The sequence below is a fragment of the Scleropages formosus genome, chromosome 24 (assembly GCF_900964775.1).
Source record: "Scleropages formosus chromosome 24, fSclFor1.1, whole genome shotgun sequence".
NCBI lineage: Eukaryota > Metazoa > Chordata > Actinopteri > Osteoglossiformes > Osteoglossidae > Scleropages > Scleropages formosus.
Genome location: NC_041829.1, coordinates 7691868 through 7719457, shown reverse-complemented (window position 1 = coordinate 7719457; position 27590 = coordinate 7691868). Strand labels below are relative to the sequence as shown.

Below are 27590 nucleotides of genomic sequence, written 5' to 3'. Positions count from 1 at the left end.
TCCCGTCCTGGGTGTGTCCCCTCCCCCTCTAGCCTTGCGCTCTGAGTTGCCGGGTTAGGCTCCGGTTCCCCGTGACCCCGTATGGGACAAGCGGTTCTGAAAATGTGTGTGTGTGTGTGTGTGAACGATAATAACAATAAAAAAATAATTTAAATCAGGAACCATACAGTCCTTGTGTTTCTTTGTGTAGCTAAATATAATTTATTATTACTATTACCCTGCTGAGTGGAAGCCCTTTTTCACAATGACTCTGTGTGTATCCAGATTCACACAGTTTAAAAACTCACCATTTACTAAAACCATTCACTTTTGGTACATTCCCCAGGACACGTTTAGATGTGCTACTTTGACAACTCAAGCCAGTTTTGCTATAGAGCACGATCACTCTTGTGGTGTAAGTGTTTCGACATGTCCAAACTCAGTATGTTCATGTGGAACATAGGGCAATTACCTGGATAGCAGGTGGGGCAGCACTGGCCTGGGGGGACGTACTGGTTGGGACAGGACTGGGGAGGGCAGATGACCTTGTGGCACTGGATGCAACGGTTCTAAACAGAATGGTAGTGTGAAATGGTAGTGTGTTTAGCAGAGACTTCAACAGTCAACTCAGTGAGGCTCACATTATGGCCTACCAGCATGAGTTGAACACCACTGCACTGGAACCACAAAAAAAAAACTTCTTTTTTTACTAGAATTACATAGAATAAAGGTTGGGGGAGTTATGACACTCCTGAACTCTTCAAAATTGTTTGTATATTATTAAGGTAGAACTAAGACTTTGTACATAAAATTACATTAAATTACCTCACATATACAGGACGAGCATGTGTCTGGACTGAAGGGTTCGCCATTGTTGTACCTTGTTCCCTCATAGCTGCAAGCTCCTTCAAAGGGCATAAAAAAATCCACATTATGTCTGATTCAGGACTAAATTCTTGGATCTAAATAAAAGTGTTTTAGATTATATTCCTAGAAGTAATTTAAAGGAAAAAAATGCACCCGGTATGGTTCAAAGTAGATTAGTGTGCATGATCTAGGCCTCTGTTTAGTCTACTACTTTTTGTGACATACACGGTTTGCAGTAAATAAAGCAAGTGCGTGCTATTGAGAAATACATATGATCTCTTAATAAAACGGATATTTAGTATAGACACTGTATATATTTCAAGCTTTTTTATGAGGCCTGAAAGCAAACTCTTACATAATTAATAACAATCTACAACAGTTTGCAATGGCTCCATAAAGAACTATCTACACAACATCACTGTTACCACTGACCTCAATGCTACGGCTGTATAATTTTATATATACCCTGTGAGATAAAATTGTCTCTATTGTTCCTTTACTTTTTGTAAGGACCTTTGTTCACCTTTGAACTATGAATTAGGGTTTGTGATTGCTGCAGAAATGTGTGGTGCAAGTGGTAAGGCTGCGTCTGCAAGGACACATTACAACCGCACCTGGTCTGCTGCTGCGTAAAGACAAGATAGCAACACCGTGTGAAGGAAACCTTCCTGTGGGAAAGAAGGAACTAACCCCCACACCCCCACAGGGGGAACACACTGTGGTAGGAAGAAAAGACTCAGTTCAGCAAGACAGTCGGGTTGCAGAAAAGTTCATTTATTCATGTGCACATGGATGAGCCTCCTAGAGAGTCACACCCTTAGCAACTAAGCAAGCAGATATTTATACATAGTCTATGGCGGTTCTTCGCAAGCATGATGAGATACATTCCCCACAAAGGAAGAAGTCATAAAAGTCTAAAGTCATAAAGACTGAACTAACAGCCGTTATTAACCCTACCCTGTAGTGTATAAGTATCTGTATTCTACCTGCCCTCGGTGTGACTTTCCCAGGAGGCTCACCCGTGCGCACGTATTGCATTAAAAGGCTTCTGTAACTGAGAGAAAAAGTTGATGTTGTTCTTTCCTACCACAACGCTCTCTTTCATCTCCAATCATTTCCGTGTGCATCGCTACCTGCCTGTCGGACATCTCTACGTGGATGTCTGATCACCACCTGCAACTCAACCTCTCCAAAACAGAGATCCTACACCTCGAAGCTGGCCTGTCTTTCTGTCATGATCTTTCGATCAAACTGGACAACTGATTAATTTTGTCTACCTCCTCGGCTAAGAGTCTGAACCCTAGAAAACTCATCGACACCTGCATTACTTTCCTTCAACAACCCTCGCTCTTCTGGCAGAGGTGCAGGTACAGGCTTGCTCATCTTACCTCACACAGAGTATTCAGTTCTGCCCTTCTCCCATCTCTTCCTGCCCTCATTTGAATTCCACTTAGTCTCTATCATGCCTTAACTGCCCTTTCTGAGGTCATCCTCTATCAACCCTTTGCTGCTTCTTGGATGACCCTGTCATTCTAAAACTCCTTCCCAGTGAACAACTCTTTCCTGATACTTCTCAACTGACATAACATAACTTTTCAGGACTTCCAACCAGATAGCCTTATACCACTTCTACAGTCACTAGTACTTTCCATATTTCAATCCACAGCCACTCATAAGGCTTCCTCCATCTTTACTTCGTCACTCTCCCTGGTTGCTTCCAAAACTGCCCACATCTCACTTTTGTTTAAGAAACCTCGGGATCTGAATATAGTCTGGAGTCACAGATAAGTATCACCCCTGTCTTTCATTTCAAAAAAGTTTGAACATGCTGTACAGTACAGTATCAGTGATCCACATTCCTTGCCCCAAAGGTTCTCCTTGGTGCATATCAGTCTGATTTCAAGATCAGTCATTCTACTCAGACTGCCCTCTTTGCAAGGTCAAACGCTTTCTAATCTGCTGCCCGCTCTTCAGCTCTCATTCTTTTCAACCTCTCTCCTATGTTAGATATGGTCAAACACCACATCCTCGTTACCTTGCTAAAACTGCTTGGTATCAAAAGACTGTCTTTGAAATTATATGAATCTTACTTATAAGGTAAATCCTACCAGTTGGTTTGGCATGGCTTATTCTCTGTCCATCAGTTTCTCCCTACAGGTGTTTTGCAGGGCTTGGTGCTGGGCCCCTTACTCCTCACCAGCTACAACTAAACCTCTGTGAGACTAAAATCCTCATGTTCCTTGTTGATCCTTTCATCATTTACTCTTTCAGTCAACCTGAATAACATACTTACCTCACTCTTCATGTCAGCTAAAAGTCTGTGAGTAACAACTGACTTAAATCTCTTCTCCTCTCAGCACATTGCAACTATAATCAAATGTCGCACATACCTCCTCTTCAGTATCCATAGAACCCCCTAGTACCTCACACCCCACTTAGCCCAGTTCCTGTTCCAGGACATTTTGGTATTTTTCCTGAACTACTGCAACATTCTCCTATCTGGTCTTCCAGCCTCTACCATGGATCCTATTCTGCTGAAGACTGTAGCACGAATTGTGTCATGACATAATGTACATTACAACCACGCACATTTTTGGAATTTTTACATTTAATATGTTTGAACTCAACAGAATGTGAGAGTTTGCTCTACAATGCATAAATCTACAGATGCAGTTCAATCAGATGTGTTTTATACTTAAAATTACACCCTAAAACCAAGGGCTTATTCATGGACTTCAGTTCGACCTTCAACACCATCATCCCAGACCTTCTTCAGACCAAACTGATGCAGTTTTCTGTGCCCACCACCATCTGTTAGTGGATCACCAACTACCTGACAGACAGACAGCAACTGGTGAGGCTGGGGAAAATCACTTCACAAATGACTGCACCACCAAAGACCCCTCTGAAGCTCCTGAAGTTTTCAGATGACACTACAGGTATCAGCCTCATCTTCACTAATCCAAGAGAACCGAGAACCCAAGCAGAGGTGGAGACCATTCCACTGTGCTACCTGTTGGGGTGCATGTGATTGTGCCATTCATGCACATGCAGGAGCCCTGCTGCTCCATGTCCCAGCGTGTCCCTTCCTCCACCTTTCGCCCCTCCCAGATGCAGGTTGGCCTGCCACGTTCCAGGATCTGAGTCAGGGGTAAATCAGGTAGTCAGCTAAAAGAATGGTCTGTGTACACAAGTGAAACACAAATGGGATGGGGGGACAAGACTATACTGTGTTCAAACAAAGCCTAATATTCCCCCCAGTGTTTATGTAAAACTGAACTGAGCACCATAGCAAAAATTTTTACTTCCCCTACAATAAATGACAATAAGTTAAACCAATGTCTATATATGCATGACTGAGGAATGTAAATATTGCTAAAATTTAAATATAAACAGAAATATCCATTCAGAAAAGTGGTTCGACCAAACGAGGGATTCTATGTACTTTTAGACTTGTTGAAACTCATTTCCACCCTGTTAAGGCAATAATAACTTAAATTCCCCCAATACCTATGTGACTCTTAACTATGTCTAGCATCACAATGATCCCCTTATCTTGTCTCTTCAGACTTCTAAACCTGTCCTTCAAGGTGAAGTGCAAGTACGGTATCTTGCTGCACACAGTACCTGGCCATAGGGTAAATCTGGCTGCAGTTTCATTTCTCCATGGTGGGGCCCCTCTGTAAGAAGTCCAGCTTTGCTCTTGAGGTGGGTAAGTTGCTGTAGACCTGAAATAGGCCATAGGGAAGAGGTGCACGTGAGATAGATACAAGCAAACATGAGACAGAGTATTCTCACATATAATGAACATAGCAAAAATTATCCTTAATTATCCCCATAACACTGTGTTTCCTAAATATTTGAGATAACCTTCAGATCAGGACGGAGTTTAAAGTGGTTCAGGGGCTCACTACAACTAATTAACTACTCCAACCATTATGGTACTGGACAAAGTTCAAGCCCAGTGTCCTGAATCCTTCCATATTATGCAATTGCTTAGGTCTGCAACACCTAATGCCATGGTAATAATAAAATAAGTGATTAATTAAATTCAAATTACAAGAAAAAAACTGCTAAAATAAACAGCTTGTCTATGATTGATATTATTGCATGAATTTGGATTTTCAGATAGATGTAGTGTTACACTCACTACCCAAATAGTGTCATTACCAGTGTTTCCACTCATTACCACTAGTCAAATTTTTATTAAAACAATTAATGAAATTATCAACGCTCAGTGTTCATGTTCAAATAATCTCGGTGTGTCAGTTTTATTTTTCTAAATGCCAGGCAGCTACAACATAGAATGGACCACTATTACAATAGAGCTGTAAACCAGGGAATTGTTAATACCAGATCAAATTGGACAAGGCAAAAACTTGGAAAACATTACAAAAGGAAGCTGGAAAAAAGTGACTACTGTATATGGTTTTCTCAATTAATATGTTTATAAATGAGAGCAGAATGTCAAACAGAAGGGGGTGCAAAGAACAAAAAACCAACCAGCCAATTTCAATAACCGCTTGTCCCTAGTGGGGTTGCAGTGAGCCTATGCTAGAGACATTGGCACAAGATGTCAGGGGGGGTTCAACCTGGACAGGACATCAGTCCATTGCAGGGCCACAACTAGGTACCCATGCATGAAGCTGGGCAAAGACACTGTAGCAATTGCAGGGCAAGCATCTTGCTCAAGGGCACTACAGCCAGAGATGGGGATCAAACCAGCAACGTTCAGAGCTAAAGGCAGCCGCTCCACCCACGATGCCACCAGCTCAGAACATTCAATAAGACTAAATTACCAAATATTTGCAGTAATGAAAAAACTGAAAATAAAGAAAAACACTGTATCACCCAAAACCTAAGGAACTACAACAGAGGAGGAGGAGATGTTGTCAAAAACAGCTGCCCCAGGTAAAGAGCCCCAACTCCCCAATTAGTCAAATAACTGCACAGAAAACAGTTAAGAAGTCAGAAAGAAATAATTTTAAAGTATTCAAAATTGTTCATTCTTAAAGTCAAAACAAAAAGAGTTATGTTCTGCTGTATCAGTTATACCACATTTCTAGGATTGGTGACTGAACTCATTTCCCCAGCAACAAATCTTTCATGGAGATCAAAATGACTTGATCCATAATGGTAATAATTATTAAAGTCTTCCATAATTTCGAAGATACTGCTTTGTTTGGGGGGGGGTGCAGTGGGTTGGAACGGGTCCTGCTATCCGGTGGGTCTGGGGTTCAAGTCCTGCTTGGGGTGCCTTGCAACGGACTGGTGTCCCATCCTGGGTGTGTCCCCTCTCCCTCCAGCCTTGCACCCTGTGTTGCCGGGTTAGGCTCTGGCTCCCAGTGACCCCGTATGAGACAAACAGTTCAGACAGCGTGTGTGTGTGTGTGTGTGTGCGTGCATGCGTGCTTTGTTCAGCTAGCAGCACCTGCATCTGGGCAGACCCATGGCCGCTTCTGGTAGCCAACAGTTGAGATTTTTGCAGTTTGCCAGGAACCCTAGGGAAAAATACAGCATCCTTTAAATTTAAGGTTTCAGAAAAGTGACCTTTACATTATCATACATCACAATGTTTATATCATTGTTGTTATGGCATAAGCAGTCAAAAAAGGACAATTACTACCTGCACAAATAACAGTGAGTTAGATTTGGTGTTATACCAAAGACCCTATATATTTCTCATGCGAACAGTTCATTGTTCAGTGAATTTTCCTGCAACTGAACAGCTGTGCTCTCTGTGAACAACCTCTACTGTTTTCAGTGATCCCCATGCCCTGTCCCGAAGGTTGTGGCACTCTTAGTCTGTCAGATGAAAAGATCATGTTAGACACATTGAATAGCCAAACCCCAAGGATAAGGGGTTCAAAATGACAGCTCATATGACACGAGACTGAGCGCAGTAATGCTGCCAATAATGTAACTGGTGTCACACACCACTACGACAGCTTACATAACTGAATGACTTCTGTCTCTTGCAACAGATTTATTGACACTGGAATTTTCTTAATGAATATAGTAGATTATCCACAGATTTTGTCATCCTGAAATGCAAAAGTTCAGGAAAGGCCCCTGACGAGAAAAGAATATAAAAAGGATACCAGTTTTAGCTGTTCTATATAATTCAGGCATATTTGAATGATAAACTTTTTGGGGGGGATCAAACTTTTTCTTTCCATTTTACCTGGCCAAAACAGATCCCTTTGGATAAACTGCTAATGAAACAAATATCGCTGACTCACCACAAACTTGCTGGCCTGGTCACCTGGTGTGCTGCCAAGGGTGACCTGCAGGTCAGCTGGCAGGTCTAAACTGAGTAATGGGTTCTTCTCCAACATTATTGCCTCTCTGCAGTCGACAAAGATCACAACTTTGTTGATTTCCACACTGAGGGCCAGCTGAGCCCAGTGGCTGCTGGAAAAGGGTGTGCCATCAGGGAAGAGGATATAGGCAGGCTTCATGTCAGACAGGGCACGATAGTGCAGTCGCAGTTGATCAGAAGTTCTGCTGGACACCACACTCAGCAGTGGCCAACTCGCACCTTTCATGTTTGCTGGTGAGGTGAGGGTAATGAGCGTGCCGGTTGTGTGCTTTGCTTGTTGGGCCACAAAGTGGAAACCCAATGAGCCACGAGTGTTGTCCACAAGGAAGGTGGAGACATCTTGGGGGAGGGTGAGGTCGGGCAGTTTCTGGTGAAAATTCCAGACCTGAAACCCATCCTTCGAATCCTGGGCTTTGGTGATGCCTTTGATGGTGTGATTGATGTTGAGGGCTTTCAGCAAGTCAATGACTGAAAATACAGGAAACATTCATGACTCTCCTGAAAACAGTGTCTTAAGTAAACAACAGAAAACTGAGGCCTCAATAAGATGTATAATTTCCTACAATTCCTTCCATTAGATGGGCACAAGTAGTTTCCATATTTTGACTATAGTACGAGAGACTACAACCAAAGTAGCAACATTTCTGATAAATTTAATATGATATGATTAAAACCAACCTGTCACTGATGCTCAATGCCAGTTTGAGTACAATAAAGAAAAACCTTTAAAATTACAAAAAAATGTTGTTCCAGTTACCAGTTATACCTGATTTGTCCAAAATGCAATATAGGAAATTATACTGACAACCTTCAGGAGACTATGTTACAATCAACTTAAAAATCTGAAATAACTCAGTGAATGAGACTTTACTGTATACAAGATTTGAGTTTTTCCTCTAAAAATGCAAATTAGTTTCCTGTGAAGTATGAATTGGAGAGGGGGCGCAGTGGCGCAGTGGGTTGGATTGGGTCCTGCTCTCCAGTAGGTCTGGGGTTCAAGTCCCACTTGGGGTGCCTTGCGGCGGACTGGCGTCCCGTCCTGGGTGTGTCCCCTCCCCCTCCGGCCTTACGCCCAGTGTTACTGGTTAGGCTCCGTGACCCCGTATGGGATAAGCGGTTCCGAAAGTGTGTGTGAGAATTGGTTTTACAACACAGAAATAACAGTAACGAGGAATCTGCACATTAACAAGATAAGGAAAAAACCTGCACACTGCAGATTTTAAGCACACATTATGAATTTCTGAATGAATCAACCCCAAAAAATGCTGGCACTAAAACTTTAATGAAAAGTCTAGAAAATTAAAAAAACTATCAAAATTTTCCCACTTAACATAGTTCTGAGTTTCCCTCAATATGCTCCCGTAACTCAGTGGGTGTACAATCCTCTTTCTGTTCTTAAGGACGTTTCACTAAAATTAAATGTATGCAAAGTTCTCTTTCTGTTCTCTATAAATAAAACCAACATCATGTCAGACCAACGCACCACTACTGTCATCTTCAGCAAATACCTCTCTCATTGCTTAGATGCATATTTACCACTACTGAGGTTGTACTCAGGACTCAAACTATAGTGATTTAGGTTCTGACTTTAAATAAGGAATTGTGGAACCCTATCAAGGTGGGGTGCGGTGGCGCATTAGGTTTGACTGGGTTCTGCTCTCCGGTGGGTCTGGGGTTTGAGTCGGACCCTTGTGACCCTTGCTGCCTTGTGACGAACTGCCGTCCCATCCTAAGTGTGTCCCTTCCCCCTCCAGCCCTACACTCTGTGTTGCCGGGTTAGGCTCTGGCTTGCCGCGACCCTGCTTGGGACAAGCGGCTTCTGTGTGTGTGAGAGTTTCTTAAAGATGATTTTGATCATTTTTGACTAAAGATATCTTTTCACACTGACATCTTTTGTCACCCATTTTTCTATTCCACAAAACAAAAACATTTACAAAAAGTGGAAATCTGTTGAGGACTTGATATGAAAACATAAAAGCTGACAGCAAGTGGTAAGGCAACTGCCCAGTGGTGTATTTTCACTTTTACATAGTCATCACAGGACTGACTTACTACTTGACTTAGAAATTCACAACACTGGAAAATCAATGTACTAAATGTCATTTTGGAGTAAGAAGACTTTTTTGTCAAGTTTAAGGAACACATATCCTTGCGAGGCCAAGCTTAAGCTCCTTGTATGTAATCTTCACTTTGTGCTTTTTCCAGAGGAAAAATGTCAAATTTCCTTTCCCCTCAACTCTTGATGGAGTGAGAAAGCCTAACAGAGCAAATAGAAACACTGAAACACAAAAGGTACCTTTAAGAAGTACTTCATGACTTGAACAACAGAAATGGATTCTTGGTGATCAACCCTCATCCCACTCAAACCATCCCATAAATGAACAGTGAATATCTTAAACCTTTTTTTTTTTTAATTACTGACCCCCACAGCAGCAAATTCTTATAAGGTCAACTAACCACTTCGCAACACAAAACAGTCGAAAGGACAAAACAGTGAAGTGACATTGAATAAACAAAATACTAAGAAGATCCCACAATACCCCACAGTAACATTACTATATGAAATTATCAAAGGCAGTGACCAAGAGGGCAGCTGATAATGTAGTGGACAGAGCTGCTGCCTATGGATGTGAAAGCCACAAGTTCAAATCCCACCTATGACTGTAGGACCCTTGAGTAAGGTATTTATTCTAAAATTGCACCAACAAAGTCACCCTGCTATAAAAATGGATAAAGAATTTCATGAATAATGCAACTTAGCATTGTAAGTGGCTTTCTAGAAAAGTGTCAGCTAAGTTAAAAAATGTAAGCATGTGGTATTATGTCCAGCATTTGTTCACAGTTAATGATAAAACACTTTTAATTTTAGATGCCTGTATAATGCATTTATAGTTTTCATACTGTATATAAACAGAAAATAATTCATATTTCATATGCAGATATATTAAAGAAATTAAAATATTACCATTTTTATTGTCGTTATAATCAGGAAGATTGCCTTGTTCAGCCGACAGGTGAAGACTCCAGAATAAAATAACAAAGCAACGTAGGAAAAGACCTGTTCTCAGTGAAATGATCTCCATTCTCTGTAACAAGCAGCTCAAAAAACCAGGTGATTATTTACCTGATGCTCAGGTCACCACAAAGTGTTACATTCAATTCCTCAATGGTTGTCTGTTAAAAAAAAAAAAAAAAAAAAACATAATGCTACAGGCCATGCACACAAATCACTTGCTGTTTTTCAGTGTGAAAAAAGAATTTTGCGTCAGGTTATTTCACTGCTGCCACTGAGGCCCTTAACCACTCCCCAACACACATGTTGGAAGGATATCTTTCCACTTTTCCCGTGACACACACCTCCAGGGATCCGCCTCTCAGTTCAGTGCATTGCACTGGAATGAAACGAAGTACAAAAAGAGTACAAAACAATCAAAAGTCTTTGCTCTTAGATAATACCACATTATTACTTTTTCATTTACATAACCAAGCTAATCAATTAAAATTAATTTGATAAACAACTGCAGAAAACAGCTGTTGTTTGTTTCATTATTGTACCGCTAGGGGTGCCTTTGAGTAGTGTGAGATGATTAATAAAGTACCATCCTCTCAGAGCTTTGAGAAAACACAAAACACACACATGCACACTCTGAACCACTTGTCCCATTCGGGGTCGTGGGGAGCCAGAGTCTAACCCGGTAACACACAGGGTGTAGGGCTGGAGGGGTAGGGGACACACCCAGGACAGGACGCCAGTCTGTCGCAAGGCACCCCAGGCAGGACTCAAACCCCAGACCCAAGGGAGAGCAGGACCCAATCCAACCCACTGTGCCATTATGCCCCCTCACAAGCCCAAAACAGAAAGAAATAAATACTGCATGTGCGAAAAAGGCTACAACACTGAGCTACCTTAGAACAATACTGAATTTTACTTTGGAACAATAGTTAACCCAAGACGGGGGGTGTGGTGGCGCAGTGGGTTGGACCGGGTCCTACTCTCCGGTGGGTCTGGGGTTCAAGTCCCGTTTAGGTTGCCTTGTGATGGACTGGCATCCTGGCCTGGGTGTGTCCCCTCCCCCTCCAGCCTTATGCCCTGTGTTGCTGGGTTAGGCTCCAGCTCCCTGCAACCTGATATGGGACAAGTGGCTTCAGATGATGTGTGTGTGTGTGTGGGGGCTAACCCAGGTAAACAGTCTGTCTTATTCTTACACAACTGGAAGATGTGAGGCAGAAATCAGAGAAAATGAAAGAGATAAGAGAAAAAGAATGCTGCACCCAAAACATAGTAAAACACATTAAAGTCTAAAAAAACAGGAACCAAGTAAGAAACATAAAGCTGTGTATGAACACATTGAAAGAAGTCCAGCTCTCAGCTTTTATTTATGATTTATCAAAAATTTGACAGGTGATATGAGGGGATTCCAACATATCATAATAATCAGACAGACGATGTATGAGGATACCACAGGCTGAAAAAAAATGATTGAAATCAAGATTTCTAAATCACTGAGCACATCAAACATGTATGCATTCCTTTTTATTCAATGTGACACTGATCCTTATCATTTAAAGAAAATGAAGGGCTTCATTGATGCTTTCTAAGCAAGCAAAGACACAGACCAAAGACAGTTTGGTTGCAAAAAACTCAAGTTATATCCTGCATCCTATGTTTCCTATCGCTGCTTGTACAACAGTATCCTGTTATAGTGCTACGTATATAGCTAGAGCCACGGAGTAATTCCTAAATACTTTAAAGCTGAAGGGGGGCAGGGGGGCACGACGGTGCAGTGGGCTTGACCATGCCCTGCTCTGTGGTGGGTCTGGAGTTCGAGTCCTGCTTGGGGTGCCTTGCAACCGACTGGCGTCCCGTCCTGGGTGTGTCCCCTCCCTCTCCAGCCTTGTGCCCTCGCCCTTGGGACGAGCGGTCTCAGACAGTCCGTGTGTGCGTGTGTTCAAAGCTGAAATGTTTTAAGGGCTTTGGTTGAAAAAAGAGCTTTACTGTGAGCATTGCAGTTTCACATGGCCAGTAGTTTTGTGGTTAGAGAAGTCACATGCCAGCTTTGGTGGCTTAATGTACCATATAAATGTGTTGGAATTCTTTGCACCAGGGGAACTGTGGCAGGAACACCAGTTCAAGAAACACCCATCTGCTTAAGGTAAATCAACATCACTTTACTGTTTTATGTTTTGAACAGAGGGGGTGTGGTGGCGCAGCGGGTTGGACTGGGTCCTGGTCTCCCGTGGGTCTGGGGTTTGAGTCCCGCTTGGGGTGCCTTGTGACAGACTGGTGTCCTGTCCTGGGTGTGTCTCCTCCCCCTCACGCCCTGTGTTGCCAGGCAGGCTCTGGTTCCCCGCAACCCTGTCTGGGACAAGTGGTTCAGAAAGTGTGTGTGTGTGTGTGTGTGTTGAACAGGCTGGGAAGCTATCAGGACCATTAGCCTTTATTCTGTGTTTACTCTCAAATCCTAATTAGACACAACTCAAAGCAATCGGCAGCATCATTTCTCTGACCCCTCACTTCCTGTAAGTGTGGTGTGAGACACTGAGCATCCCCACAGACTGTCTATCTTAACACTGATCCATTGGCCTTTGAGAAAGGATGGACAAAAGAAAGTAATTTCAAAGTCTATTCAATTAAAACTTGATTCTGTTAAAGTTGACATTTCCCACTGAAAGCTGACAGGTTTTGAATGTTCTGCCAATGTGTATCTATGTGAAGATAAATTATTATGGCAATGATTAGAAATGTACTGGCATTCGGAGGTTAATGAACATTTTCAGCAATTGTTTTATGCTGTGTTTATAAAACACAGGCATAGGATTAACTAGCAAGAGATTACACACAGTGTGAGTGTATATGGATTTTGAACATGGACTAAAACGTTAATCGTGGATTATGTAGCTTAACCTTGTTGTTATTTCATGATGTAAAAATCAGAGTGCTACATATTCATTTACCAATCATGTACATATCAATTATTTGTTATTTCACAGGCACTTCTACAGAAGACTACAAACATGATTTTACCTGAACAGTTATATAGTGGAGATTTATGCTTCTTATGCATTTTGGAAAATGAGTAAGACTTGGGAACATCACCAAACGTACAAAACTGGGACAAAAAAGCACAGCTGGAAGCACAGTGGTTAGAGCTGCTCCCTTGGGATGCCAGTGTCGCAAGTTCGAATCCCACATCCAGTTGTCATACCCTTAGGCAAGGTACCTGTCCTAAATTATTTCAGTAAAATTGCGCAGTATAAATGAGTAAATAACTAAACCTTAAGTTGCTTTGGAGAAAAGTGTCAACTAAATAAATATAAAGCTAAGGCAGTTATTGGTCATTAGATTCTGTATGAAATGCGAGAACCTTACTAAGATGCAATTTCGGAAGAACATTAAAATATTTAGCAGTATATACGGTGTCAACACATGTTCCTATATTGTACAGCAGAGAGGATAAACATTTCAGGGACGACTGTAATGGAGCTGTTATCCCTTGTCAGTGTTAATTACCAAGCGGTAAAGACGATGGAGGCATAAGCCTCAAAGACGCAACAGCCGTTCTCTTCTGAACACAGCTGATTTCACCATCACTACATGGAAGGCCTTTTTACTTCTGCCATTCTAGTAACATCCAGAACATTTCCAAGTGTTTGGTGCAAAATGTGGCTTATATATAAAAGAACTTCCATGCATATTTTTCATAAGAGTGCTAACACTGAGCTTAGAAGCCTCATCCATGTGCTTATGTCACAGAATCACTGAAAAAAATCAAATAAAGACAAGGAAAATAAGTAAGGTAATACATAATGCCTTAAAACATGAAGGCTGCACAGAATCCAAGTCAATGCTTCATCTCTTCTCTATTCGACATGTAATAACATTGTAAAAATAATGCTTAAATTGTACTTTTGCTGAGATGTATGTCGCTTTGGACAAAAGCGTCCGCTAAATGAATAAATGTAAATGTAAAAAAATATTATAATACTAATGCAATAACATTTGCAAGCATCATGAATGCAAAGCTTTATGTGTTAGCAATCAAGTTCGTCTGCTGAGTGAAGCAGCAGGGCATGTGCTCCTGTCACGCGGTTCACGCACATACTTGCAAGCTCTGCACTGTCTGCGATGCTGTGATGCTGTGTATCCGCTCTGACACGTTGGTCCTGTGCGTGGTGTCACTCTCCTCGGCCAGCGGGTGCTTAGCCGGCCTTGTCAGTTTAAACCTGCTCTCAGCTGTCACTAACTGCGTCCTGGAAACGCCCTCTAAGCTGAACCCGTGCTGGTTGTCCCTAAAGCCCTGACACAGGCCATCCCCAGGAGGATGGGGTCAGATCTCATCTAGCGAGCGCATTCTGTGTGTTTGATTGCTGTGAACGACGGGGCCTGCCACGGGCACTGCGGGGCAGCAGCGGGGGCATCGCTCGGGGGAGCATATGCCAGATGTGAACCTTTGCTGGCTGCCGAATGCCATAGAAGACCGGAGTATGTGTGCTTGTTTGCTGCCTTCCACAGGTGGGCTTCCATGGTCTTGCTGTGTCTCTGCTTTTATGGAAACTCATTAGTTCAGTCTAACACCATGGCTTCACTTGCAGTGACTGTGTAGAGCTTTTTCACACAGTGACATGACTTAATTGAATAAAATGGATATTATACCTATCCATATTGCATTAATTGGCATTAAGGGTCAAAATAATTCTATTTAATGGGCTTGATTGCCTAAAGAAGGTGATGAATAAATATTCAAAGAACCATTTTAATAGAAAGGATTGGTGTAGAAGGACTGGTTATATTTCTAAATGTACTTCAAGGAATTTACATATATTTTGCAATTCATTTTAGAAAGCACATTTTGGAAAACAATCAAAATATACTTCTGAGAACTGTTCATTTAAGTTAATGTTAATACACACAGCACATTTAGATGAGATTACCATTTTGCAAAGGAGGGTCACAGGATTGCTTGGATGTAACCGATGTCTTATGTTTTTTTCTGTGAGGAATATTAGATGGAATTTAAGAGGCAACACGAACTGTAAAGGAAGAGAGTATTAACTACTGACTGCAGGAATTTTGTGGGTGATGTTATTTTTTTTAAAGACTATATTATGGTATGAAGACAGGGAGCAGACTGAACTTCTGGGGTCTGAACTGCTGAATCAGAGAAAGAAAGAGAAACAGAAGTGCAGGATGTAAAGTAGCAAGACATCACGCTCTGAAACCATAAGACCCCTGAGTTCCTTGGTACTCTAAATGTTGTTTTAACGAACAATGAGTTTAACACTTGGAAATTATGAGAGCAATATGTATATTGTTGTTACGGCTTGAAATACTGTTTACTGCCAGTCACATGACATTGCTGGAGCAGAGACGTTTCCAATTCGCAGAAATAACAATCCATGCATAAATATCAATGTTTGTTAATTTTGAATTTAAAAATATGAGTTACATGTGCCATTAAAACAGGAATTTGCAGGGGCTGCAGTAACCATAGTTGATGAATATGTGGATTAATGTCATTCCTGCATAGAACCATTCTGTATATGATGACACTGCTGTACATGGTACAGTACTGCTTTATATTCCTGTATTTGCTTTGAATGCATTTAGCACAAATGGAAAACATTTCACTGCACTGTTGACTTATTGACTCACTGTAACAAAACCCCTAGAGACTCGAGAGGTCATACCGAAATAGAGAGGTAGAACAAATCCAAAGGTTTAAAAATTAACCCTCAAGAGCTCTGAAACAAAAGCGATGCGTTCATGTTGTGTCATATCTGAACGTCAGGTACTCCCACACGTGAGCATCCACACGCTAAGATTTACAAACAAAAACACACACAGCAGGTTCACAAGACCACACGTGTGGGCACGATTGGGGTGGCTGGTCTGCGCGCTGCTGAGGTGGAACTTTGTTCTTTCCTAATCCGATAAGCTAAGACCTACATTTTGCGGCATTAAACACTAATTAAGTCAGTAATCCTCACAGCCAGCCATGAGGAAAGTACCTCAGCACACGGCTCCCTTTGTGTCCCCCTCCCTGGCTGCTGACCAGTGCACATAGTCATAAAGCCACCAGGTGGTGCAGTGGCTGAGGAATAAAACATCTATACTGATGGATGAAATCAAAGAAGGAATTGACTGCTTTTTCCTTTGCAAGATGCTTTCCTGTCTTACAGGAAGCAATAAACAGTATACAACACAAATGAGTACACTCCTGTGCAATATCCCATGTCAAATGATTCGAAATTGTATCACCTCTCAATAATTGCATTATTTCTAAGGTGAACAGCAGGGTAAATTATGTAAAATGAAAAATGAACAGTTTAGATTTACTATATTAAAAATACAGGCCCCACAGTAGGAACTCAATGCAACAAAAGTCAGTACACCTTTCATTACTGATATTCAAATCTTTAATTTTTTCAATACTTGGTATGTCCACCTTTATTTTTGATGATCGACTCAAACTTCCTCAACATACCAGATACCAGTGTTGCACAAGTTTCTGGAAAGATGTTCTGCCATTCTTCAGAGACAATTTTTTTCAGCTGCTCTTTGTTGGAGAGGTTGTGTTGCTCTACATTTCTCTTTAAAATACCCCAAAGGTGATCTATTGGATTCATGTCAGGTGACATACTTAGCCAAGTCGTAGATTTCACTTTCCTCTTCTTTAGAAACTCTTGTATGATTTTGGCAGTGCGCTTTGGATTGTTATTATGCTGGAATATTTCTCTTCTGCCAAGTTGGAGACTTGGAGTCATCTTGTCAGCCAGTATTCTGGTATATCCACAGGCATTCATGGGGCCATCTATAACTGTCATCTCCCAAACACCTTTTGCACTCATATCATCACACTCCCACCTCCGTGCTTCACTGTCGGGACTATGCATTCACTGCAGCAGTCCTGCTCAGGGGCACGCCAAACACGCTGGACCCCATCTGAGCTGAACAAATTTATATTGGTCTTATCTGACCAATGAATGTGCTTCCAGTATTCATCAGGCTTCTTTTCACGTTCTTTGACAAAGTATAATCTTGCAGTTTTGTGCCGAAGAGCAAGGGTTTTTTTTGTACGCTGTATAGATATTGACGCTATGCGATGTCCTTCGCACCGTCTGAGCTGTCACAGAAACTCCAATTTCCATCAATAACCCCTATGCCAAGTCTGAAGCAATTGCCCGTTTGTGCAAGCAGCGCACTGTCCATGTCGTCATTTTAGGAGGATGGCCACTGCGCCTCTGATTACTGGTACTATGTCTCGTTCTATACCTCCTGATTACTGCTGCAACTGTGTTCAAACTGATTTTTAGTTGGTCACCGATCTTCCTGTATCCTTTTACATCTTTGTGAAGTCTCACAGTCAGATTTTTCAATTCCTCTGGCAATTCTTTTCCATGTGGAGCCATGATGCAGACATACAGATAGACACAGCCTACAGGTCCAAAACTGAGAAAGTTCTGGTGTTTACAGGAGAGGAGGACTGAGTCGATCATCAAAAAGAAAGTTGGACATACAAAGCATTGAAAATCTAAAAGATTTGAATTTCAGTAATGAAAGGTGTACTGACTTTTGTTGCATTGAGTTCCTACTGTGAGGCCTGTATTTTTAATATAGTAAATCTAAACTGTTAATGTTTAATTTTACATAAGAGCAAATACCCTTCTGTTCAACTTAGAAATAATGCAATTATTGAGAGGTGACACAATTTTGAATCATTTGACGTTCAAGTGATATTGCACAGGGGCGTACTCACTTCTGTTGTATACTGTATGTCAGTTAATTAAGTAACACTGGACAAAAAGCATTTGATAAGTGAACATGAAAAGTAATCTTAAATGCATTTTAATTTCTTTAAAAACACATGGTCAGTCAGAACAGTAATATTTCAAACTCAGTGCTGTCTTTTTATTGTCTAAACCCCACATGATAAAGTATGAAATATTTAATGGAAACAGATCATAACATTATTTACTACCAATAGGTGTATCAAAAAATACCAGTTATAACAAATAGATTTATGCTACGTTAATAAAAATAATGTTAAAACTCGATATGTATCCAGGCCTTTAACTGAAGAGCGTAACACAAACACAAAAGTTGGTCAAAGGTCTATTTCGTTTCATAATTTACTTTTTCCATTCACTAAATTTTGCCACAAAAGAAACCAAACTGAACAATTGTTACCAATTCTTGTTTAGGCATCAGTTTCAGTGACACTGAAAATTGTCTCTTAACCCACAAAAATACTGGATGTTCCACCCAAACAAAACTATACAAGCTTGCATTTCAACTACATATAAGTTACTAGAAAATATAACTGCAGAAGAGGGGTTGATAACAATATTTATCAAGACTTAAGGCTCTGGGAATATTTTAAGGAAAATTCTGTATAATCAGATCAGTATCGAGGACCCTCTTCACAAATGCACCCAAGTTCTTGTTATAGCACAGTGACCTAACATAAAAATCAGGAGGTGTATTTATACTTGTATTTATCCACTGTGCAATGACGAGGTGTTTCGAACCTCTTCTAGTTATAACTTGTAAATAGAAGTTACTTTAACATTGCAGTAGATTAGATGGAAAGATGTTTGAACAATTCAAATTGATTTGCAGTATTTACAGTTGGGGGGCGCGGTGGCGCAGTGGGTTGGACCAGGTCCTGCTCTCCGGTGGGTCTGGGGTTCGAGTCCTGCTTGGGGTGCCTTGCGGCGGACTAGCATCCCGTCCTGGGTGTGTCCCCTCCCCCTCTGGCCTTATGCCCTGTGTTACCAGGTAGGCTCTGGTTCCCCACGACCCTGTATGGGACAAGTGGTTCTGAAAATGTGTGTGTGTGTATTTACAGTTGACAAATGTCCAGAAGTGACATATGGAGCTAAGTCCATAGGGGGGTGGGTACAACACTGACTTTGCTCTCTGCTGAAAGACATGCTGCCAGGTTTACTGCTGTATATTGGCTATTAAGAGTGTACCAAAACAGACTAATGGGTTTAATACATTAGTTCAAGCCCAGGGTGAAAATGCAGAGTAAACAAACAATATATCATTGCAAAGCCTAATGGCTGAATAAAGCTAATTTGCTACTAAACACATTTTGTCTTTTTTCCCACCTTTTCATTTTAGGGCAGCTTGCATCCTAGAATTCCAGTAGTGAGTTTTCCAAGAGACTGGCTTCTGAATTCCACAAACAGAATGAAGTTATGCAGGGCAGTGCTCTGCCAAATGGTTATTAACATCACTTGTTATATAGTAAAAGGTAACTTTTATTATATTCATTTCAATAATTAATTGACTTAAATGTTAAGCGAAGATCTTAAATGTTTTGCAAGATTTAACATTAAGTACATTTATGTTCTTTAATTCACTGCACCAGCAGCAAATCAATGCCTTGGAGGTCAGGATATATTTGCAAAAGTTAAAGAAAACAGTCCCACCGGAGAATTCATAGCAAATTTTAGCATTGTGGGGGACCCGGGAGCCAATACCATCCGTTTGTGCCTCACCGGAGAGGATGCCGACTGGTTCTTCCTGGAAGGCAGAACAATCAGACTGAACACGTCTTTCTCACGGACGCTGGATCGAGAGGTAACGACACAATCGCACTAACAGAGATTATCATATTATTTTCAACACTACTGCAGGCAAGCGTTCTGGATAATTAAGTATTTCTGTTTACATCCTAAGGGGGTGCGGTGGCGCAGTGGGTTGGACCGCAGTCCTGCTCTCCGGTGGGTCTGGGGTTCGAGTCCCGCTTGGGGTGCCTTGTGATGGACTGGCGTCCCGTCCTGGGTGTGTCCCCTTCCCCCTCCGGCCTTACGCCCTGTGTTGCCGGGTAGGCTCCGGTTCCCCGTGACCCTGTACGGGACGAGCGGTTCTGAAAATGTGTGTGTGTGTGTGTGTTTACATCCTCTTACTTTGTGCTGTGAGGTTTACATAATTTTTTTCATTGTTTTCAATAAAAAGGTCCAGGGATCTGTTTTAATAGCTGCATTAACATGCTATGAAGACGAAACAATACAGGTAACCCTCTTTATTTATAAGTTATAATGAATATGTGAATTTATCACAATGGGAATGAAAGCTAATCATGCTTGCAGGATATTATTAAAACCACTGAAACTTTTTCTGACAAAAGCTTGTGAACATTTTGTGCACTGCATATCAGAATAATTTTAAATGATTGTAAAAACTTAGTGGGGGGCACGGTAGCGCAGTGGGTTGGACCGGGTCCTGCTCTTCAGTGGGTCTGCGGTTCGAGTCCTGCTTGGGGTGCCTTGCGATGGACTGGCGTCCCGTCCTGGGTGTGTCCCCTCCCCCTCCGGCCTTACGCCCTGTGTTACCGGGTAGGCTCCAGTTCCCCGTGACCCCGTATGGGACAAGCAGTTCTGAAAATGTGTGTGTGTGTAAAAACTTATTCAAAAAAGCTCCATTCTCTCTGAAGTTTTAATTTTTTAACCTGAAGTGCCACTTGATAAAAAGTAATGACAAATGCTCACCACCACCTGTATGGAATATTTCTTTCAGAGCGAATACAGAGTTATGGTTGAGATCCTCAATGAAAATGACAACAAGCCAATCTTCCTCAAAACAAACATTCAATCTTTGGACATTAGTGAGGTAAGCATCATTAGTGACATTTCACAAATACATAAGGGCAACAGCTGATTTTACATGTTTTTTTCTCTTTTTATTGCCAGCTGACTTCAGTGAACACAGTGGTATTCACTGTGCAGGCAAGAGACGCAGACGATGACACCATTATGTACATAATCGAAAAATCATTGGTATGTACTTAGATCCACGAAAACGGTGGTTGCTCTGGTCAAACTCCAGTAACACTCAACAGTTTCATTGATTCTTAAGCCTTCCTGTATTACCATGAAAGCTTTGTTTCCTTGTTGCACAGCCTGATGCCATCTACTTCAGAATAGACCTGCCCAACAGCGGCAAAGTGATTCTGGCCAAACCGCTGGACTACGAGACCAAGACCCAACTGCGGTTAATCATTTATGCTGTGGTAGGTCAACTGTCAGTGCCGCCAAACCGCTCGGTTATTCAGAAGTTTGTGTCTGAAATGCAGTCCACGAGTTATATGGGATTGAAAAGACATTCCAGTTCCATCATTCCAACCCTGCCTGACACAGGAAATGAACACCAAGGAGAAGTACAACGCCACGACCACAGTAACAGTCAATGTCCTGGATGGAGATGACCAGTACCCACAGTTCCAGCCCTGTACCCTCTTCTCCCAAGACAAAGAAGAGCCCATCTGCACTAACCCAGTCTACACAGTGAACATCACAGAAATGGAGCATGTATGTAAACCCAGCTCTGGTGCTGCCCATAACATGTCTGCTATGGTTAAGAAAGATGCTATTACTTAGATCATCAAGTGCAAGGCATTAACGCACTAACTGAACCCAGGTCTGTCATTTAATAAATACTACTATACATTTTAAATACAAAAATCCCTCTCCTTGTAGGACACTATGTTATATTTTTCTCCTGGTCCTATTCATGCTGTGGATGGAGACAAGGGTTTGGGGACACCCGTGCTGTACACCATTTTATCAGGTGTGGCAAACATTTTCCTAAACCACATTATGGATATAGTACTTTACTACAGTATATTTACTGCACCTTACTGTAAAAGCTATTGTGTCAATTTCAGCTGCAAGGGGTGTAGCACAAAGGCAGACTTGTACTGAATGAATAATGTTGGTAATTTTAAGACAGTGTTTTGTGTATTTTCTCTCTTTCAAGAAAGGAAATAAGTCAAATAAATTGTTACTTGTTTTTCACTGGTGTACACAAGATAAAATTACACTGAATCATTCAATAAAATTGTACAGCCATGACTAAGTGAATAATTAGTCAAATTAGAGATTCAAATCCAAATTATTCTAAACGGCACTCGACAGTGACGACTGACTAAGAACTCAATATATTTGCACTGAAAAATGCATTGCGTGTTACAATAAAGAATTATTCCTGCAACAGGTGCTGACAATGGCAGGTTCCACATTGACAATGAAACTGGAGTGATAACGCTAACAAGGCCTGTGGAAAATAGACTCCTAACCCCAATAATCAGACTACGGATCATGGTGGGTGGTACCAAACATACCCACTCATGGAGGTTTTTTCGGCATTAGCGAGTTGTCCTACCTGTTGCACAGAACACCTCACATGTTGGATGATATCTATTACATGGCAACAGAGTAATAAAAGTTTTTAATCAAATCATCTTCCAAAGTTCATTATATTAAAAAAAAAAAAACAAACAAGTCATTATACACATCTGCTGTTCAGTAGTGTTGTAAAGAGTACATGCTGTGATGATCTATTACATCTGGAGAACTAGATTTGGGTAGACATTCAAAAACTACTCACTGTATGAAATATGAATTCAGTAAGTCATGTTATACTGAATAGAGCAGCACTCACCATACTGCTCATGTCCCCTAGGCCTCTCAGATTGATGACCCAAAGAAGTATACAGTGGCAACAGCTCTGATTCGAGTGCTAGCCAAGAACCGTTTCCCTCCGCAGTTCAACAGAACTTTGTACAAGGGCTTCGTCATGGAGAACAGCAGCCCTGCTACATTGGTCTCCACTTACGGGAACGCCGTCCTCGTGCTTCAAGCGATTGACCTCGACTTTAAAGATGTATTTTGGCCTTCCATTATTTCACACATTACAGCAGCTCAACACACTCATGTCTTAGATATAGGGTAGGATAGACTAAGATTATGTCTACACTTGCTGGAGGTTAGATATTGCATCATGTTCTATTTTTGAACCTGAAGCAGGCCTCTGCTGCAGGTAAGAAAAATTTCTTTCACACTGTGCTGTACCATTTTCAGCTTCACCGTGAGCAACTAACCAAGTATGATCTTGTTACTGTCATACAAAACCCCATTTAATTCCCAATGGCCATGGATATAGTAAATCAGAAGAGGTCAACTTGAAATGCTGATATTAAATACCTATCTGCCATTACGAAGTCAGATGTCAACCTATTTCTTGTCTTGTACTGTTTAATTTTAGGGAGTGAATCCGAAGGTCCACTACTCCCTGAGGCAAAAGCCAGATGACACAAAACTCTTTCATGTCACACAGCAGGGCCTTCTGATTGCCAAAACTAACCAGGTGCAAGCTTTTCAGAAACATGTTGTTGAGGTGAGTTGATGCAGTTGATCAATAAAAGACATTTTAAAAAGAGAGCACTTTAAATCTATATGAGTATGGCAACATTCTATTATTTTAACAACGCTAATATAAACCTCCTCGCCCTGTATTACCCTATGTTCTTGGGATAGACTCTGGGCCACCACAACCCTGCACTGGCCAAGTGTTTACTGATTATAGCTAGATAGATGGATAGATATAGAAGTCCTGAAAGGGAGTCCAGGGACAGACAATTAATAACAATGTTTTGCAGGTACTTGCAACAGACCAGGAATCAGGAGACACTGCAAATGCTACAGTTGATATTGAGGTTCTCCAGAAAGGTCAACAAGGTAACCACTGCAACAAACTACGAAGACCGAACTGCTTTCTTTGCTTCATACACAATTTAATTAAATTCCATCATTGAAAATCACTCTATATGCATATGCTTATAGAAAGAAGATAAGACACTTTATTATCATTGAACACAATACAATTAAATTTTGTGTGGCAGAAACCAGCAGCAGAAAGAACTAAAAAACAAAATGAATAAAAGTTATATTAAAATATACATACATATAATATATATTGCACATTCATACAATAAGGAAGTCTAATGTGACAAAGTGCTTGGAGTGCATTAGCAGCAGTTAGAGGTGAATGTGCAAAGTCACTTTAAAGTCCTCAGTCGTTAACAGCCTTAGGGGAATAAATGTGAGGAAGCGATGGCGGTGACAACTAGCTCTAATCGGTTCTCAGGTTGGGCAGGTAAAGGTATTCACAATATTCATTAAATACTTATTAAATATAAATCTGGTCAAATGCAAATTGCTATAGATACTTTTCGACTTACCCTGCTGTGACAACTGACAGAAAAAAATTGACATCAATAGATTTTCGTAAAAAAGAAAACGTATCTTACGCAACTTGGCTTACCAAAGTTTATAGTTAGTAGCCTGAACTCTGAAGAGGACAAGAAATTGGATTACTATCCTACATGTGCTGGAAACACGCGCAGACACAACAGGAGACAATTAAGCAACTTAACAAAAGAGCACCAAGCAGGTCAACCTTGCGCTGCCAATTCAGCGCACAGAACAAAAACACGACCAGTTTCTGACAATACAGAACACCGATTACACAATTTTTTTATGCATTGTACTGTGTTTTGCACTTAAGTTTACCTTACAAGAGAAGCTTAGGTCTAACTAAGGAAGGAGTTTACAGATGAGCTGTAATTTGGCGCTTCCAAATGGCAGTCCCACAGAGCCCTTTCGGGGAGGAACGCCTCTACGGATTGGACATGGATATGAACACACTTGGAGGAGTTGCTGGAATGGTCCTGCTGCTGTTGCTTGCCACCTGCTTTGGACTTCTACAGTTGGCAAAGTGGCGGAGGGAGAGACAGGACCCAGCAGACCGGGCCTCAGTTGCGCAAGGGAAGCACCCAAATGTGGTAAGTCACCGTCTTCAGCATTCACCAATTACATATTCATACTGTTTTTATACTGAGCAGGAAGACTCATATTTACATTTCAATCCCACTACGAATGAGGAAACAAAGCCAAAATGGTGTATTGGCTGAGAAAAATCATTTGTGGGTCTAATAATTCAGAATTTTAAAATAATCTACAAAAACTACTTAATCTGGCCTGAGTCTCAAGTTTTAATAAGTTAATCTTAATGCTATTTTTGAGTTGTAGAAATACATATTTTCAATAGTCCCTCATCCCTTTTCCCACTGCTGCTTATTTCTTTACTAACGCCACTCAAATAGAGCTTAAAGTGGTTCCAGTTGGTGAGTTTGTTTCTTGCTTGATGTGCTTGTCATTCCAAAATTTAAAATATGTATTTGCATGGTCTGAATATACAGTTTGATGTAAAACTTTGAGCACCCCTGCTCAAATTACATGTTTCACTGAATCCAACAGTGATAAGAAGGTGATACAACCTCTGCAGGGTACAGTCAAAACAACACATTTTGTACATTGTAATGTACTGTTTATCTGCTGAATTTAACAGACTGAAAAAACAGAGAATGTGGTAAAAAGTGATCTGCATGGAAGTGTATTCAAAAGTAAACCTTTGATGTGAGCTCATCACATAACATAATTCAAAATCAATCGTGAATTAGTTGAAGGAATTGAAATTAAAGTCTTGGAATGGCCTTAACAGTCCTTAGACATGACTACTATTGAACATCTGTGGGGAGATGGCATACAAGCAGTACATACATGAACAACTAAAGCTGTTTGACAAAGTTCTACTGCTAGGAGAATTCTACAACAGTGGTAAAAATTACTAATGTGATAATATAAAGACTCTAATCCAATTACAAGAAACCTTTAGTTTAGAAGCTGTGATTTTTACCAAAGGAGGCGTCACTATGTAATGACTGACTGGGCACTCAAATTTTTTGCACATGCCTCATTAACATTTTTTAGAGAGTCAAATTTAGCAAATGAATAGTAATTTCAGATGAAAACGTTTAGAAACGGAGCTGTTAATAAGAAATAATTATATGTTCATGCAGAGGTGATTTTATCTTCTTTTCAACTTGACAGGCATTAAAACATTCAATTTGAGGAGGGATGCACAAACCTTTAAAAACAACTGTCAACCACAAAGATACAGTCAAATCAATAAGACTGTGAAAAATACTGATCTTATCTTAGTTACTGTAGATATGAAATATACTGACCTGCTTCAGTAAAACACCCAAAATTGACTGCTAGAAAAAACTGCTATACTGTATATGATTACAAATGATCATTTATATTAAGAATTTTCAGTTTTTTCAATTTGTTCCTCTACAAATTTTCTTTCAATTTCTAAATAACTGTGACAGAAACAAACATTTCCTATTAATCAAAAGCTTGTCAGTATAAAGCGTTAATTATGTTTTGATGTGTGTCATGAATAAAATAGTTGAGTGTTCTTTTGGCAGTTTATTCTGTGAAATTTTGTGAGATAAATTTTGTATTCTCTGTTTTAAGTTGCAAAAAAGGACTCCACACAGGATAGTCCATAGAGGGATCACTATGCCTTCGCAACACATAATTACACTGTAAAAAAATCTGACTTCTGAAACACCAGTGTCACTTGAGGCTTTTTTTTTTTGCTGCGTAAATCCGATGTGACAGTACAGACCTTGCAGTCTTGAGTGAAAGCAGTTGCATAAGCTGAGTACAGGCTGACAAAATAACTAAAATATGTTTTACTTGTTCAACAGGCCAGCCCTGGGAGACCCATGCCTCTAATCGAAGAAATCTCTTATCACAATGAGGCATTCAGTGACTTTGATGTCTCTGTCTCCACCCTGTACGGCAAACAAGGATTATATACTAAAAAGGAAAACATGCCACGTGAAAGGGAGTACAGCGGGGACTACGACGGTTCACAGTTCCCCAGCATAACAGCACCTGCGTTCACGATAACTGAGCCTCCACTGAGAATGGTCTCACCGGTGACTGCATACGCAGGGAGAGCCCGCGACAAGTCAACCAGTAAGTCTGTCTCATTCACGGATGGGTTCAAACTGAAAGCGACGGATATCAACGAAGGCCCACCTGCTGAAGATGAGCCCGCAGACAATCAAACTTCCAAAGAGATTCAGCTGAAAAGCGAGCCCATGACCCTGAAGACAAGCCGCATGCTGCCTCCACTGCAGGCTGTGGCTTTCTGTGAGTCGAGCGTAGCAGTAGCAAGGACTGTGGAACACAGACACATGCAGGATAAACTTTATGGAGCAAAGCCTACTGGCGGAAATGCTGCCACAATGTCATGGCCAAAAGAGCACACAGACAGCGAGGATGACGATTATAACAATGACGCAGACGATGACGATGGTTATAAACATGAAGAGGAGGTGGAGGAAGTTGAAAACCCATATAAGTCCTTGCCACTGTGATTTGAACAGAATGTTGAGGGCAATGATGAAGACCAAATTATGGCATGAGAACACTTTGTATCCTCCATACGACATATTGCAACACTGAAAATGTGGACAAGTCAGCTGGGTATGAAAGGTGGCATCTCACAAAGTCATGCCTCAGATATGAAAGTGATGCTGCCTGTTTAAAAAATAACTGAAAAAACTATAGGGATCAAACAAAAAGTACAGCATTTAAAGATGTAAAAAAAAAAAAAAGGTTCTGTCAAAAAAAAATCTTGCAAAATGAGGTTACAAAAAGTATTAAAAATTAATGCAGTACAGCAAAACCAAATTTGAGCACTCTCACAAGA

General features: G+C 40.9%; 2 protein-coding genes across 2 annotated transcripts in view; one reads left to right on the top strand and one right to left on the bottom strand.

The window, feature by feature from the left end:
- Nucleotides 1–10405, bottom strand: part of LOC108936379 (kielin/chordin-like protein) — a 32867-nt gene extending 22462 nt beyond the window's left edge. The window contains exons 1-7 of the mRNA XM_029248962.1: nucleotides 10134–10405; nucleotides 7089–7636; nucleotides 6278–6347; nucleotides 4474–4574; nucleotides 3860–3986; nucleotides 805–884; nucleotides 452–548 (exon numbers count right to left, since the gene is read on the bottom strand). Of these exons, the coding sequence (XP_029104795.1) occupies nucleotides 452–548; nucleotides 805–884; nucleotides 3860–3986; nucleotides 4474–4574; nucleotides 6278–6347; nucleotides 7089–7636; nucleotides 10134–10251 (1141 nt within the window). The 5' untranslated portion in view covers nucleotides 10252–10405. The remainder of the gene's footprint in view (nucleotides 1–451; nucleotides 549–804; nucleotides 885–3859; nucleotides 3987–4473; nucleotides 4575–6277; nucleotides 6348–7088; nucleotides 7637–10133) is intronic.
- A 6990-nt stretch (nucleotides 10406–17395) lies between these two features.
- Nucleotides 17396–27255, top strand: LOC108936378 (cadherin-related family member 5-like). Its single transcript, XM_029248961.1, has 14 exons — nucleotides 17396–17420; nucleotides 19546–19757; nucleotides 20136–20192; nucleotides 20697–20789; nucleotides 20870–20956; nucleotides 21079–21189; nucleotides 21317–21487; nucleotides 21656–21746; nucleotides 22173–22279; nucleotides 22641–22841; nucleotides 23223–23354; nucleotides 23617–23695; nucleotides 24605–24801; nucleotides 26578–27255. The coding sequence occupies exons 1-14, from the start codon at nucleotides 17396–17398 to the stop codon at nucleotides 27253–27255; spliced, it is 2241 nt and encodes a 746-aa protein (XP_029104794.1).
- Nucleotides 27256–27590: the final 335 nt, after the last annotated feature.